A 13,530-nucleotide genomic window follows, 5' to 3' on the forward strand; every position below is an offset into this window, starting at 1 on the left:
ATCCGACGGTAATTGTTAGCTTCAGCCCTTATGGGGCTCATGTTGACATCACTGACTCTGTTGCTAGTTCTGCCATATATCTGTCCCCCCTCTCTCTCTCTGTCCTCTTTCCCTCTCTCTCCCTTTCCCTCCTTTCTCTCTGTCTCTCCCTCTCTCTCCCTCTCCCTCCCTCTCTCTCCCCTCTCTGTCTCTGACTCTCCCATCTTTCAGTTCTGTCTCTCCTCTCCTGTCTCTGTTCTACCCTCTGTCGTTAGTCCTGGCCTACATCTCTGTCCTCTCTCTTTCGTCCTCTCTCTCTCCTACCTCCCTCCCTCCCTCTCTCTCTGTCCTCCTCTCTCTCTCTCTCTCTCTGTCTCTTTCCTCCGGCTGTTCCTCCGTTGCGTCGCCCCCCCTGTGTGCTCTTGTGTATGAGGACATGGGCTCTCACCCTTGGCAGGCAGCTGGCATGGAGACTGGAACAGACATGTGCCCGATTATCTCAGAGGTCATGTTTAATAAAATCAAATTAAACGCAGTCACTACAATCTCATCAACCAGCCCCCCAGTCATGTGCTCCGAGGGCAGGCCGCAGATGGAGGCTGTAAACAGAACCAGGCGCACTCGCCTCTGTGGCTCCACCCAGTGGCCGGAGGAGGCACCGCGCCCGAGACGCCGCAGAAAGATGGAGAAGGAACTGTTGCGTCCAGCAACATGTTATTTTAGCAGCTCGTTTGCAGTGGAATTCAGCACTGAGATGGAGGGGAGGGGGGGGAGGGGGGGGCAGTGTCAGGGTTTGACTGTAGGGGTGGTAAGGCAAGGATTTGGTGGGGAAGGGTTACTCGGTCAGCCAGCTAGCACATCCATCACACGTTATGTAAATGCAGAAAATTTCCCGGTAATGGAGCTTCCAGCCAGTGCGGTCCGCCATCCATATCTGTGGGCTCCGGCACATATTAATCACGTTTTAATGCGAAACAGACAATGCGCGAACGACGCATAAATCCTGTCGGACGGAGAGGACGCGGCCTGGTCCCGCGCGCGGAGGCTTGGCGAGCGTCCGTGAGCGTGGCGGGCGGGTCGGGGGGTCGGGGGGTCGCGGGGTCGGGGGTCGGGATGAGGAGGGAAACATGTGTTCCCCTTTTACTCTGCCGAGGCAGGAGCGCTGCTGTACAGAGCTGTGTGTGTGGTGTGTGTGTGCGTGTGGGTGTGCGTGTGTGTGGGTGTGCGTGTGTGTGGGTGTGCGTGTGTGTGTGTGTGTGTGGTGCGTGTGTGTGTATGTGGGACTTGGGCATATTAGAAAATAGCAAAAATGGGCACACTTGCAATGGCATGTAACAGGTGTGTGTGTTTGTGTGTGTGTGTGACAGTGAAGCTTTATTTTTGAACAAACCTTAAAATAAACTCTTAGTTAATGGAAGCTGACCACAAATGTTACATCATCACCTACCCATGCTCAGCGTTTTTCTTGTCTCAAACTGGCAGAAACTGATAGGGAAGTCCTCTGCCTTTCTCTATTTCTCTATCTGCCTTTCTCTCTCCCTCTCCGGTGTCTCTCTCTCTCTCTCTCAAGCGCTCCCTCCCTCTCTCCCTCTCATGTCTCTCTCCCTCTCTCCCTCTCTCTCCGTCCCTCTCTCCCTGTCTCTCTCCATCCCTCCCTCCCTCCCTCTCTCCCTCCCCGTGTCTCTTTCTCTCCCTCTCATCCCTCTCTCTCTCCGTCCCTCCCTCCCTCCCTCTCTCTCCCTCTCTCCCTCCCTCCTCTCCTCTCTCCCTCCTCTCTCTCCGTCCCTCCCTCTCTCCCTCTCTCCCCCTCTCTCTCTCTGTCCCTCCCTCCCTCGTGTCTCTCTCTCCCTCTCTCCCTCTCTCTCCCTCTCTCCCTCCCTCATGTCTCTCTCTCTCCCTCCCTCTCTCCCTCCCTCCCTCTCTCCGGTGTCTGGGCTCCTCTCTCTGGGGCTGTGGAGGTCTGTAATTAGTGCTGCTGCTGCGATGTAATCTGCACTCAGAGAAGCTCAGCGTCCACCAGGGGAACTCACCGCCGTAATCACTCTGTTTCTGCTCCCCTGGGGAGGGTCCCTGGGAGAGACGCCTATCCACGGAGGGAGAGGAGGAGGAGGAGGAGGAGGAGGGGGGTGTATTCTCTCCCCATTCCTCCCATCACTGAGCGTGCAGGCCCCGTGGTGCATTGTGGGATGGCGTCTCGCCGAAGTCAGTATGCCCGGGTGCCGGGCGCGTGACCACAGCATTCGCACGGTGCGTCATGTGACCTGGCGCGGTCGTTTCCTCGAGGGGCTCGGGGCTCTCTCTTCGTTCGCTTCTGAAGCCGCGTGTTTCACGACGTGCGTGTGCGAGCGCCCTCATTCTCCCGCTGCAGTCGTTGCTGAGTGCTTCTCAAGTGTGGTTCCTCCGCCACGGCTGTGCGCGGTCAGTCCACACGTCGATCCTGGCCTCTGTATTACTGTCGAATTAAAGATAAAAAGGATGGGGTTCTTCATGCCTAAAGAAGGGGCTGTTCTGACTTCAGCGCTCGGGCCTGTGCACCTTTGAGAAACGCTTTCTAACATCCCTCTCATGTGACCGCCTAGGTTAGCGCTGGGACCTCGCTCTCAAGCGTCTGGTTCTGCTGCAGTGCCACCTAGTGGCGGCCATGCGTCGGTGCGTTCTTTTCTGAAAGAGCCCTCAGCCACTCCCACCTGTAGAGAGGAGAGCCGAGGATTGTGGGTATCAGGTCGTACTGAAACAGACTGGACTCCTCCTGGGAGTGCACCGCCAGGGGATCGTATCCACGCCCTGTGCCGTATGCGGAGTATAGAGTTGTGTCTGTGTTTGACATTTTCATTAGGAGAGCTTGCCTCCTGTGGTCCACAATTTCATTTGTTTTTGATTTGAATGGATCACAGAAAGGAGGCTTTCAACCTCTGTTTGGTGAAATAAGAATGAATGCGTTGTATTTATGTGTAATGTCATGTAGTGTTTGGCAAGAAAGGCCGGTTATGCTCCGGACATCAGAGGCAATCGAGCTTCGCGTCTTTGTAAGCAGCTTTCTTCTGTTTGATGGTACTTTTAACAGAGATTAAATGACAGAGAGCCGGGAGTGTTTGCAGACGAGCCCCTTGTCAGATCAGTATCTGATTGACTGTCCAAACTTACAATCCTGTATTTTTTTTAACTTTATTTCCTGTTTTTTGGGGGGTTCAGGTCTGACTTATAATTTTTTTCTGTTAAAAAAAATTGCTCCCTGACTGAAATTCAGGGGCGGCCTGTAGCGTAGTGGTTAAGGTAAATGACTGGGACACACAAGGTCGGTGGTTCTAATCCCGGTGTAGCCACAATAAGATCTGCACAGCCGTTGGGCCCTTGAGCAAGGCCCTTAACCCTGCATTGCTCCTGGAGAGGATTGTCTCCTGCTTGGTCTAATCAACTGTACGTCGCTCTGGATAAGAGCGTCTGCCAAATGCCATTAATGTAAAAATGTATCAGAATGGCATTGTGTCCCATGATCCTGATGTATTGCTCTGTCCTAACACTGTCTGTCTCTCTGTCTGTCTGCCTGTCTCTCTGTCTCTCTCCCTGGCGCTCCAGCCGCCCCGGGGTCCAGTGAGAATGAGGAGCGCGTGTTCAGGGAGCGGATGCGGCCGAGGAAGAGGCAGGGGGCGGTGCGCCGGCGGGTACACCAGGTCAACGGGCACAAGTTCATGGCCACCTACCTGCGCCAGCCCACCTACTGCTCCCACTGCCGCGACTTCATCTGGTGAGTGTGCGGAGCCCTGCCCAGGGCTGCTTCCTCCTCCTCTACCTCCTCTACCTCCTCATCCTGCTCTTCATCATCCTCCCTAATCATCTAACCCTAACCCTCCTACTGCTCCCACTGCCGCGACTTCATCTGGTGAGTGTGCGGAGCCCTGCCCAGGGCTGCTTCCTCCTCCTCTACCTCCTCTACCTCCTCATCCTCCTCTTCATCATGCTCTACCTCCTCATCCTCCTCTTCATCATCCTCCCTAATCATCTAACCCTAACCCTCCTACTGCTCCCACTGCCACGACTTCATCCTCCTCTTTCTCTAAACAGGCATCTCCCCCCTTCCTCCTCCCTCTCACTTGAGTGTGGTATTGGATTAACCCGGGCAGCTCTTTCCACTGCTCTGATATTAGATTACAGTGCATTTTTCTCATCCTCTGTCAGTCAGCGTTAAAGCAGCTGTTATATTGCTAAGTTCCATAATCCCTGTTTGAACTTCTTTCTGACCCTAAGTTTGTCAATGAACTACCTCATCCTTGCTGAAAAAAAAACTGCTCAAGCTAGGTTTTGAAACAGCTGGTTGCTGGTTGGCTAGTTCAGACCAGCTACCAGCTTGACATGCTTTGAGCAGCTCAAGCTATGTTTTGAAACAGCTGGTAGCTGGTTGACCAGCTCATACCCAACTAGGCCAGTTAATGACCAGCTTGACCAACTCAATTTTGAAGCTGGTCGAGCTGGCATAGCTTGATTTAACAGCAGGGATGTTTTTAAAAGAAAGTGCTGCTGTCCGTTTCTACATTCATTCTGCGTTTAGCCACTTCAGAGTGATCTGCACTCTACAGCCTGACTCATTTTCTCCCTCAAACCCTGAAGTAGGCCCTACAGCAATCCAAGACAATTGTTTATGTGGCTCTAAGTTCACCAGACTCTTGGACAAAGTTTAGATGAGTAACAAGTTTTGCTGGTACAGATTCATCTTATAAACTAGTGGCTAAGGTGCTTGACTGGGGCCTAGAATGTACAAGCCCCAGTGTAGCTCCAATTTTATTTATTTTATTTTTTTAACCAGGAAATGGTCCCATTGAGCATTACATCTCTTTTACCAGGGAGTCCTAGCCAACATGGCTTAAATAGAACAAATAATACAGATGTTGCATTACACGCAGCAAGACACAGAAGAACATAGACAATATACAAATAATTAAAGGCTAAAACAAGGAAAAACATTGAGGCAAAACAAGTGCATACAGTGTCCGTTGCATCGCCGATAAGCAGTTTAACATTTTTTAAAGGTATCAGTGTATGAAGCTTGATTTTCTCTCATAGCTTCTTTCATGCTAAGGGAGCAGCAATAAGATCAGTGCAGCCGTTGGGCCCCTGAGCAAGGCCCTTAACCCTGCACTGCTCTGGGGGGGATTGGCCCCTGCTTCATCTAGTCAACTGTGATGTAATGCCTTCATTTTAATGAAGCTGGATGGAAAAATTGTCCCCAGTTGATTTTCCCACTGAGAGCTCCCTCAGGGGCCCAGTTTGACAGCTGAATTTTGACAAATGAAAGAATGAAGAATGTTCATTTTGAAGAATGGTGTCCTGTTTTTACTTTAAATTACGGACGGCCATTCATATTGGTTAGTCATTTTGTACATATTTGTCATTTCAATGCTTTATTTCGGGAAATCCTAAACTGCATTTGACCCTAGGTCCTCCATGTTGTTTTTTCATGATAAAAGCATCACTAACAACCAAATGTTATTGGAATGAATGGTAAATGGAATGGAATGTGTGCACATAAAACAACATGGTTTAGGTTTCTGTAGGACTTAAAAAGTTTTTGACTCAATGTATTCTTTTCATCTTTCTTATTCAAAACTATATTGGATTAATGTAAATTGAAACAATCAGCCGTTTATTAAAAACATCATGACGGCAGGCTAAGATCTTGTACAATCTCGTCCTTGTCATGGCGACCGTGCCATTTTAATAGCTCCATCTGGCGGCGTTTTGTGAAATTGCATGTTTATTTTTATTTCATTTTTTTAGCTGCTATAATATTGTAGATTGTGAAAGAACGGATATGTTTCTTACCAGGCGACGGAGATAAAGGTATCTGACCCAGTATATCTGTGTTTCTGTCCTGTCTCTCCGTAGGGGGGTGATTGGTAAACAGGGGTACCAATGTCAAGGTGAGTGCCATATGCTCGTCTCTGATATACAAAGTAAAGACATTTTATTAATTGTGCTACCTTCTCCAGTACTACTAGCTTTACTATTGTATACCTGCCCACTGCATGTAATTGATACTCAAACCACCCTGTCTGGCACCAACGATCATGCCATGGTCATGGGTCAAGTCCCTTAGCTCACATTTCTTCCCCATTTGGTCTGAAAAAACATTTGAAACTCTTGACCACATCTGCATGCTTTTATGCATTCTGTTGTTGCCAAATGATTGGCTAATTAAAGGTCTACCTAATAATGTGCGTATATTTTTAATCGTTCGTTATGAAGATCATTTCACTCGTCTTCTTCAGCAGTTTCAACGCCATTACTTCTTTGGGAAACAAAAATATGAGGTTAGAGGTCATATAGTATCCTCCTGGCGCATGAGCCTAACACAAAACTGAGTAATGAGTGCTTGAGAAAAAATATTCTCACACAAGATCACCGTGTTCATGTCAGAACAAAGCTTTTACTTTACCCTTGACCGAATATGTTTGATGAATGACTTCATTAATATCGTCCTTTGATAGTGATTTGTGTCATCCACTTTTTTTACCCAGTGTGCACCTGTGTGGTCCACAAACGATGTCACGAACTCATAATTACTAAGTGTGCCGGGCTGAAGAAGCAGGAAGACACACCGGAAGAGGTGAATACTAACTTCATACTTACAGTATATGCATTGGAAATTGGTTTGTGTAATGTTTATAGTCAAGTTGTAGCTTTTTAGGTAAATGGCCTGAAGTTCATGCCATATGTGTAACTGACTGTCTGCTGCCTCCTACAGGTGGGATCCCAACGGTTCAGTGTCAACATGCCACATAAGTTCAGTATTCACAGCTACAAAGTTCCCACCTTCTGTGACCACTGTGGCTCCCTGCTGTGGGGGCTGCTCAGGCAAGGACTACAGTGCAAAGGTAAGGTTCTGGGAAATGTAGTTCTAAATGGGAAATGTAGAGAAGAGAGATTTCATAATGGAGGTCCGGCTCGCAAGTTACCTTAATGTTTATATTTTTCTGGCTGCTTGGTATCTTCCAAGCCTTGGTGACTTTGTTAGGGTTTATTGTGTTAATCTCTATCCATGTTCAGTTCAGTCACATTGTGTGTTCTCGATATATGATTAGTCAGGAAACTGTGTCGACCTGATTCTTAATATGAACGCTGTGTGTTTCTTCTGAGGTAAAAGCAGGGTTCTGTACAGATTATATTTCATTGATTTGTATTTGATACCTCCAGCTGTTTGTTCCTTCCTCGCAGAGTCTTAAAAGGCTGTATTGTCTCAGGTCCTTCCAGTCTGGCCTTAATTTGATATGAGACACATCCCGGACGAGCCCCCCTTCATTACCGCCCTATTCATTCAACTCCAAACCACCATAGCTCAGGTTAGATAAGGGAGTGAATGCTTGGTTATAATGGCTGGATAGTCTTTGCCCGGCCTGATGTTCTGGCTCTGGGGGGGCAAGGGTCTGTAGAGAGCCAGTGCTGGTGAGCTGAGCCCTGCTCCCCTGCTCCAGAGGCAGTGATGCCAATAGTGTGCTCTCCCCTGCAGTGTGTAAAATGAATGCACACAGACGCAGTGATCTCTCCTGCAGTGTGTAAAATGAATGCACAGAGACGCAGTGATCTCTCCTGCAGTGTGTAAAATGAATGCACAGAGACGCAGTGATCTCTCCTGCAGTGTGTAAAATGAATGCACAGAGACGCAGTGATCTCTCCTGCAGTGTGTAAAATGAATGCACATAGACGCAGTGATCTCTCCTGCAGTGTGTAAAATGAATGCACAGAGATGCAGTGATCTCTCCTGCAGTGTGTAAAATGAATGCACAGAGACGCAGTGATCTCTCCTGCAGTGTGTAAAATGAATGCACATAGACAGAGTGATCTCTCCTGCAGTGTGTAAAATGAATGCACAGAGACGCAGTGATCTCTCCTGCAGTGTGTAAAATGAATGCACAGAGACACAGTGATCTCTCCTGCAGTGTGTAAAATGAATGCACAGAGACGCAGTGATCTCTCCTGCAGTGTGTAAAATGAATGCACAGAGACGCAGTGATCTCTCCTGCAGTGTGTAAAATGAATGCACAGAGACGCAGTGATCTTTCCTGCAGTGTGTAAAATGAATGCACATAGAGGCAGTGATCTCTCCTGCAGTGTGTAAAATGAATGCACAGAGACGCAGTGATCTCTCCTGCAGTGTGTAAAATGAATGCACACAGACGCAGTGATCTCTCCTGCAGTGTGTAAAATGAATGCACAGAGACGCAGTGATCTCTCCTGCAGTGTGTAAAATGAATGCACAGAGATGCAGTGATCTCTCCTGCAGTGTGTAAAATGAATGCACAGAGACGCAGTGATCTCTCCTGCAGTGTGTAAAATGAATGCACAGAGACGCAGTGATCTCTCCTGCAGTGTGTAAAATGAATGCACAGAGATGCAGTGCTCTCTCCTGCAGTGTGTAAAATGAATGCACAGAGACGCAGTGATCTCTCCTGCAGTGTGTAAAATGAATGCACATAGACGCAGTGATCTCTCCTGCAGTGTGTAAAATGAATGCACAGAGACGCAGTGATCTCCCCTGCAGTGTGTAAAATGAATGCACATAGACAGAGTGATCTCTCCTGCAGTGTGTAAAATGAATGCACATAGACGCAGTGATCTCTCCTGCAGTGTGTAAAATGAATGCACAGAGACGCAGTGATCTCTCCTGCAGTGTGTAAAATGAATGCACATAGACGCAGTGCTCTCCCCTGCAGTGTGTAAAATGAATGTTCATCGACGCTGCGAGAGCAACGTGGCCCCCAACTGCGGAGTGGACGCGCGAGGGATCGCCAAAGTGCTGTCGGACCTGGGCGTGACCCCCGACAAGATCTCCAGCAGCGCACAGAGGAGGAAAAAGGCAAGTGAGCCAAGATGGCGGCGATGATGATGATGGTGATGGTGATGGCGGCCTTGCAAGACGGAGATTCCGGGTTCGAATCCCAGCCGGACCAGATCCTCTCCGTGTGCAGTTTGCATGTGCTCCCTGTCTCCGCGTGGGTTCACTGCACTGCGGCTGCCCACTGCTCCTAAGTAACTAGGATTGGTCAAATGCAGAGGGCAAAATTTGAGGTTCAAAATAGTATATTTTAATCTTCTCTTAATCTTAATAATCACCATAATAGAATCACCATAATAGTAACACGAGCAACTATACATTTAAGAGCAATTATACATTCATAAGAGTAGGACATAGTGTTTGAAAAAATTATACGTTAGAGTCATAGGAACTTATGAACTGTATATGCGCACACACAAACACAAAACCACACACACAACCACACAACCAAGGCAGCCGGCGCAGACCCGATCAGCACCACCCTGAAGGAGAGAGTGAGCATTCGCTGTGAAAATGAAGCATAATCTTTGCTGAGCAGTGTTTGTATTCTGTAGCTTGTTGGCTGCCATGCTTGTTTTGTCGTACAAGTGCAAGAATTTGTGGGAAGGTAATAATTAAGGCTAATTACTGTTTTTCTCTGGGCAGTACCAGAGCCGCCAGATTTGTACAGATGGACCCAATTATTTTAAGAACCAAATTTGAGCCATAGCTGAAACTGTGAACCTAGTTCTAACTCGAGATATCATTCAATTTCTACAACTTTCTGTAGTTATTTGTGATCAATGTGAATCTTAGATATATACATATTTAACTATGTGAATAGTAGGCGGCACGGATGGTGCAGTGGGTAGCACTGCTGCCTCACAGCAAGGAGGGTTCGAATCCCCGTCGGCCGGGGCCTCTCTGTGTGGAGTTTGCATGTTCTCCACGTATTTGCGTGGGTTTCCTCCGGGTACTCCAGTTTCTTCCCACAGTCCAAAGACATGCAGGTTAGGCTGATTGGAGAGTCTAAATTGCCCGTAGGTATGAGTGTGTGAGTCAATGGTGTGTGTGCCCTGCGATGGACTGGCGACCTGTCCAGGGTGTATTCCTGCCTTTCGCCCAATGTATGCTGGGATAGGCTCCAGCCCCCCTGTGACCCTGTTCAGGATAAGCGGGTTAGGATAATGAAATGAATGAATGAATGAATGAATGAATAGTATGTATGTTTATGTTGGACAGAACTTCCATTGTTTACATGAATTGCAAAAACCATATTCATGTTAATCTCACTGTTAGCTTTGAAACAGGTTATGATGATGATGATGATGATGATGATGAAGGCAATCACAATTACAGCAATGTTGATGGGGAAGTTAATGATGATTGTCATGCTAATCAGGATGGTGATGATAATATTGAAGGCGATGATGATAACATTGATGGGGATGATGAATGATGCAGTGACAATGATGTGAACTCTCTATTTCCCTGCACAGTTAAATCAAGGTCAGGATCCCCAGCCTTCCATACCAGGCACACCTCAAACAGAAGAAGACCGGTCCAAATCCGCCCCCACGTCCCCCTGTGACCAGGGTATGTACACACATGTGAACGACACACACACACACACACACACACGCGTGTCACCCATAGAGCTCATTCTAACGCACCTAGCCCTTTGTTTCCAGCAGAAAACAAAGACCTAGAAAACATCCGGAAGGCCCTGTCGTTTGACCACCGCGGGGAGGAGCACAAGTCCACCTCCTCCACCTCGTCCTCAGGGGGTGGGGGGACCGTCCCCGCGGTCGACAGTCGGGAGAACGGCGAGATAAAGGCCCTCCAGGCCAAGAGGATGAACCTGGAGGACTTCATCTTCATCAAGGTCCTGGGGAAGGGCAGCTTCGGCAAGGTGTGTGGGTCTCTATGACAAGCACCCCTCTTGATTGGTCGGTCTGAACTGGTGGAAACTTCTCTGATTGGACAGCTGTCTACTGGCCTTGATTTTGTTGTCAGTCCTGCCACCTTGGCCATGATTTCTCTGTGTATTACAGTTGTGTTCTTGAGTAGCCATTCCTTCTTGCACCCAGCTCTGGCCAAATGGCTGAAGCAAAGCAGGTGTGAGCTCGGTTAATACTGGTTAATGCTGCTGGAAGTGGTGTTGGTGGGCCAGTAGGGGGGCGATCTTCCCTCCGGTCTAATAGACCCAATGCCCTAGTGCAGTGATGGGGAAACTGTGCTGTAGACGATGCTGATGACACTGTGTTATAGACAATGCTTTCGGATTAGACGCCCTGAGTCACTGTGGTCATTAAAGATCCCATGACAATCTTCGCAAAGATTAGGGGGTTTTCTGGTGTCCTGGCTAAATTCCCAACCCTGGCTCTTTCAACCTGCCCGCCTAATCATCCCCTGCTTCAATTGGCAAAAACATTGTTCTCTCCCTCTCCACCTCAGCTGGTGTGTGGTGGGCGTTCTGGCACAAAATGGCAGCCGTGCTTCACACAGGTGGGTGCGACACATTGGTGGTGGTTGAAGCGGGTTTCTCCTTCATCACTGTCAGCACTTTCAGTGTCTAGAAAAGCGCTAAGCGATAATGGTCTATCTTAATGCACCGCCAGTGGAAGGAGATGAACGCCGTGCTCATACTGGGTGGCAGTGTAGCATCGTATTTAGGGAACTGAACTTTGCGATTCCACCATTGTAGGTTCAGTTCCCAGGTTGGCGGTGCTGCTGCTGTAGTCTTAACTGCTTATCCTGCTTTGCTTCAGTAAAACAGCCAACTGTACGAAAGGATTATATGGGCAAAGAATGTAAGCTATGCTAAGTTGTTTTGAAATAAGAGTCAGCCAAACGCATAAAATGTACCGCAACCTTTCTTCCTGCTCAGGTGTAGCTCACCGAACTGTAGACCGTACAGACCCTCTGCTTCACTGCAGATGCTTAACTTTCTTAGCGACCGTGTTAGCATAGCTCAGCCAGCTTGTGAACGGTGTAGTGTGGAGACATAGACTGTGATAGGCTGCGTTCGAAACCGAACACACTACAATACATACCACATTGAAATGAAAACGAGCCTGAGCTTTAGTGCGAGTAGCATGCTAGTTTCGAACACATTGTGGGAACGCGGACGGCCCCTGAAACGCTGAGGGACTTCTGCTCTTCCTGCGCACAGCGAGGGTCGTACGAGATCAGCCCCACGGAGGGGAGGGGGGGGGGGGAATCAGAGCTAACCTTACTGTCCCCCAGGGAGCCCAGCTGGGCTCGCTCTGATGAAGCGCGCCACGCTAGGGACTCGCGCTAGCGGGAGCCGAGGAAAGAGCAGCGCTGTGCACGTTTAAAGGCCCGCGTGCGTCAGCGCTCGCTTCCCGGTCGTTGTCAGTATCTGAAACGGGCACGAACCGTTCGCAGGGAGCAGTGACGTAGGTTTTTAACCCCTCCCGTAGTAGTTCCCCCTCTGTCCCATGTGCTCTCAGCTCTCTGGGTTAGCATTTAGCGACGTCATCCGATAATTATGCAAATGCATACGTTGTGTCACGTGGAACAGTTCTGCTAAAAATAGCAGTCGGGCGCAGACATTTGCGTACTTCTGCCAAACTTGCAGTTGCTTTATTGCATCGGTTTGGAACACAAATTGATCTCTAGGATGATATGAAAAGCTCAATATGCATGTGGGCCTTCAAAGGGTTTTGCTTGATGTATTGATCTCTTACGAGGCGGCCTTCCAATACTGCTTATTTTCAGATAATGGGTATTTTTAGATTATCATACAGTCCAGCTATTGCTTTCCAGCAGCAACCCTTTTAGGCATGCCCTCTCACCCCTGGCCCTCTGACCCCTGACCCCTGACCCCTCCCCCCAGGTGATGCTGGCGGAGCTGAAGGGTACGGACGAGGTGTATGCCGTGAAGGTGCTGAAGAAGGACGTAATCCTGCAGGACGACGACGTGGACTGCACGCTGACGGAGAAGCGGATCCTCGCCCTGGCGCGGAGACACCCCTACCTGACCCAGCTCTTCTGCTGCTTCCAGACCAAGGTAACCCTGCTCCCCAAAAACACAACACAGCCACCCGCCATGAGCTATGGGCCACACCAAGCCCAAGTGCACTTCAGAAATATAGTGACAACGAGTTGTGAATTATATTGGACCAGACCAGCATCGTAAGTTCTTGGTGTAAAATCCAACTATGACCAGCTTGAAATTACCAGCTACTAGCTGTTTCAAAATATAGCTTGAGCTGGTCAAACCGTGTTGAGTATGGAGCTGGTCTGAACTGGTCAACTAGCTACCAGCTAGTCTTACGGTAGGTCACTGCTGTGCAGTTCGTTGGTGGGCAGTCCCCCAAAGGAAGGGATGATGTACAGATGAAGGATGGATGTGGAAATGGCTAATTATGAAGTCTATCATATGTTGGCACAGGGAGGTGTGGAGATGTGGTCCTTCCTCCCACCGTAGTGACACTGCTGTCAACGGATTGCATTTACGTAGCACCTTTCACCTCATCATGTGAATTACCATTATCATAGTGCTTTGTGGGGAAGGAGGAGGAAGTCACGTTAAACGGCACAGCAGTGTTTTCCGAGTTACGAAACCCCTCCATTAAGAACGGAGCAAATCGTTCCACAGCCGACCTGCAGGGACACAGGGGCACCAGCAGGTGGCAGTGCAGCCTAAGCAGTGAGGTTCTCCCCCCACAGCTCCGCTCACGGCCGGGCCTGTTCCTCTCCCACACGCCGGCCCTGAT

The 13,530-nt window shown here is 48.9% G+C and overlaps 1 protein-coding gene across 2 annotated transcripts in view; it reads left to right on the forward strand.

Moving 5' to 3' along the window:
- The window catches only part of prkceb (protein kinase C, epsilon b), a 121,051-nt gene that overhangs the window by 69,636 nt on the left and 37,885 nt on the right, over positions 1–13,530 (forward strand). Inside the window, exons 3-10 of one of the 2 annotated variants that reach the window (XM_061227669.1) lie at positions 3,556–3,724; positions 5,860–5,894; positions 6,492–6,580; positions 6,719–6,848; positions 8,685–8,827; positions 10,285–10,381; positions 10,477–10,697; positions 12,648–12,821. In XM_061227669.1, coding sequence (XP_061083653.1) covers positions 3,556–3,724; positions 5,860–5,894; positions 6,492–6,580; positions 6,719–6,848; positions 8,685–8,827; positions 10,285–10,381; positions 10,477–10,697; positions 12,648–12,821 — 1,058 coding nt within the window. The remainder of the gene's footprint in view (positions 1–3,555; positions 3,725–5,859; positions 5,895–6,491; positions 6,581–6,718; positions 6,849–8,684; positions 8,828–10,284; positions 10,382–10,476; positions 10,698–12,647; positions 12,822–13,530) is intronic. The other variant, XM_061227670.1, reaches the window with a different exon arrangement.

Source organism: Conger conger, chromosome 18 (assembly GCF_963514075.1).
Source record: "Conger conger chromosome 18, fConCon1.1, whole genome shotgun sequence".
In the NCBI taxonomy this organism is placed as follows: domain Eukaryota; kingdom Metazoa; phylum Chordata; class Actinopteri; order Anguilliformes; family Congridae; genus Conger; species Conger conger.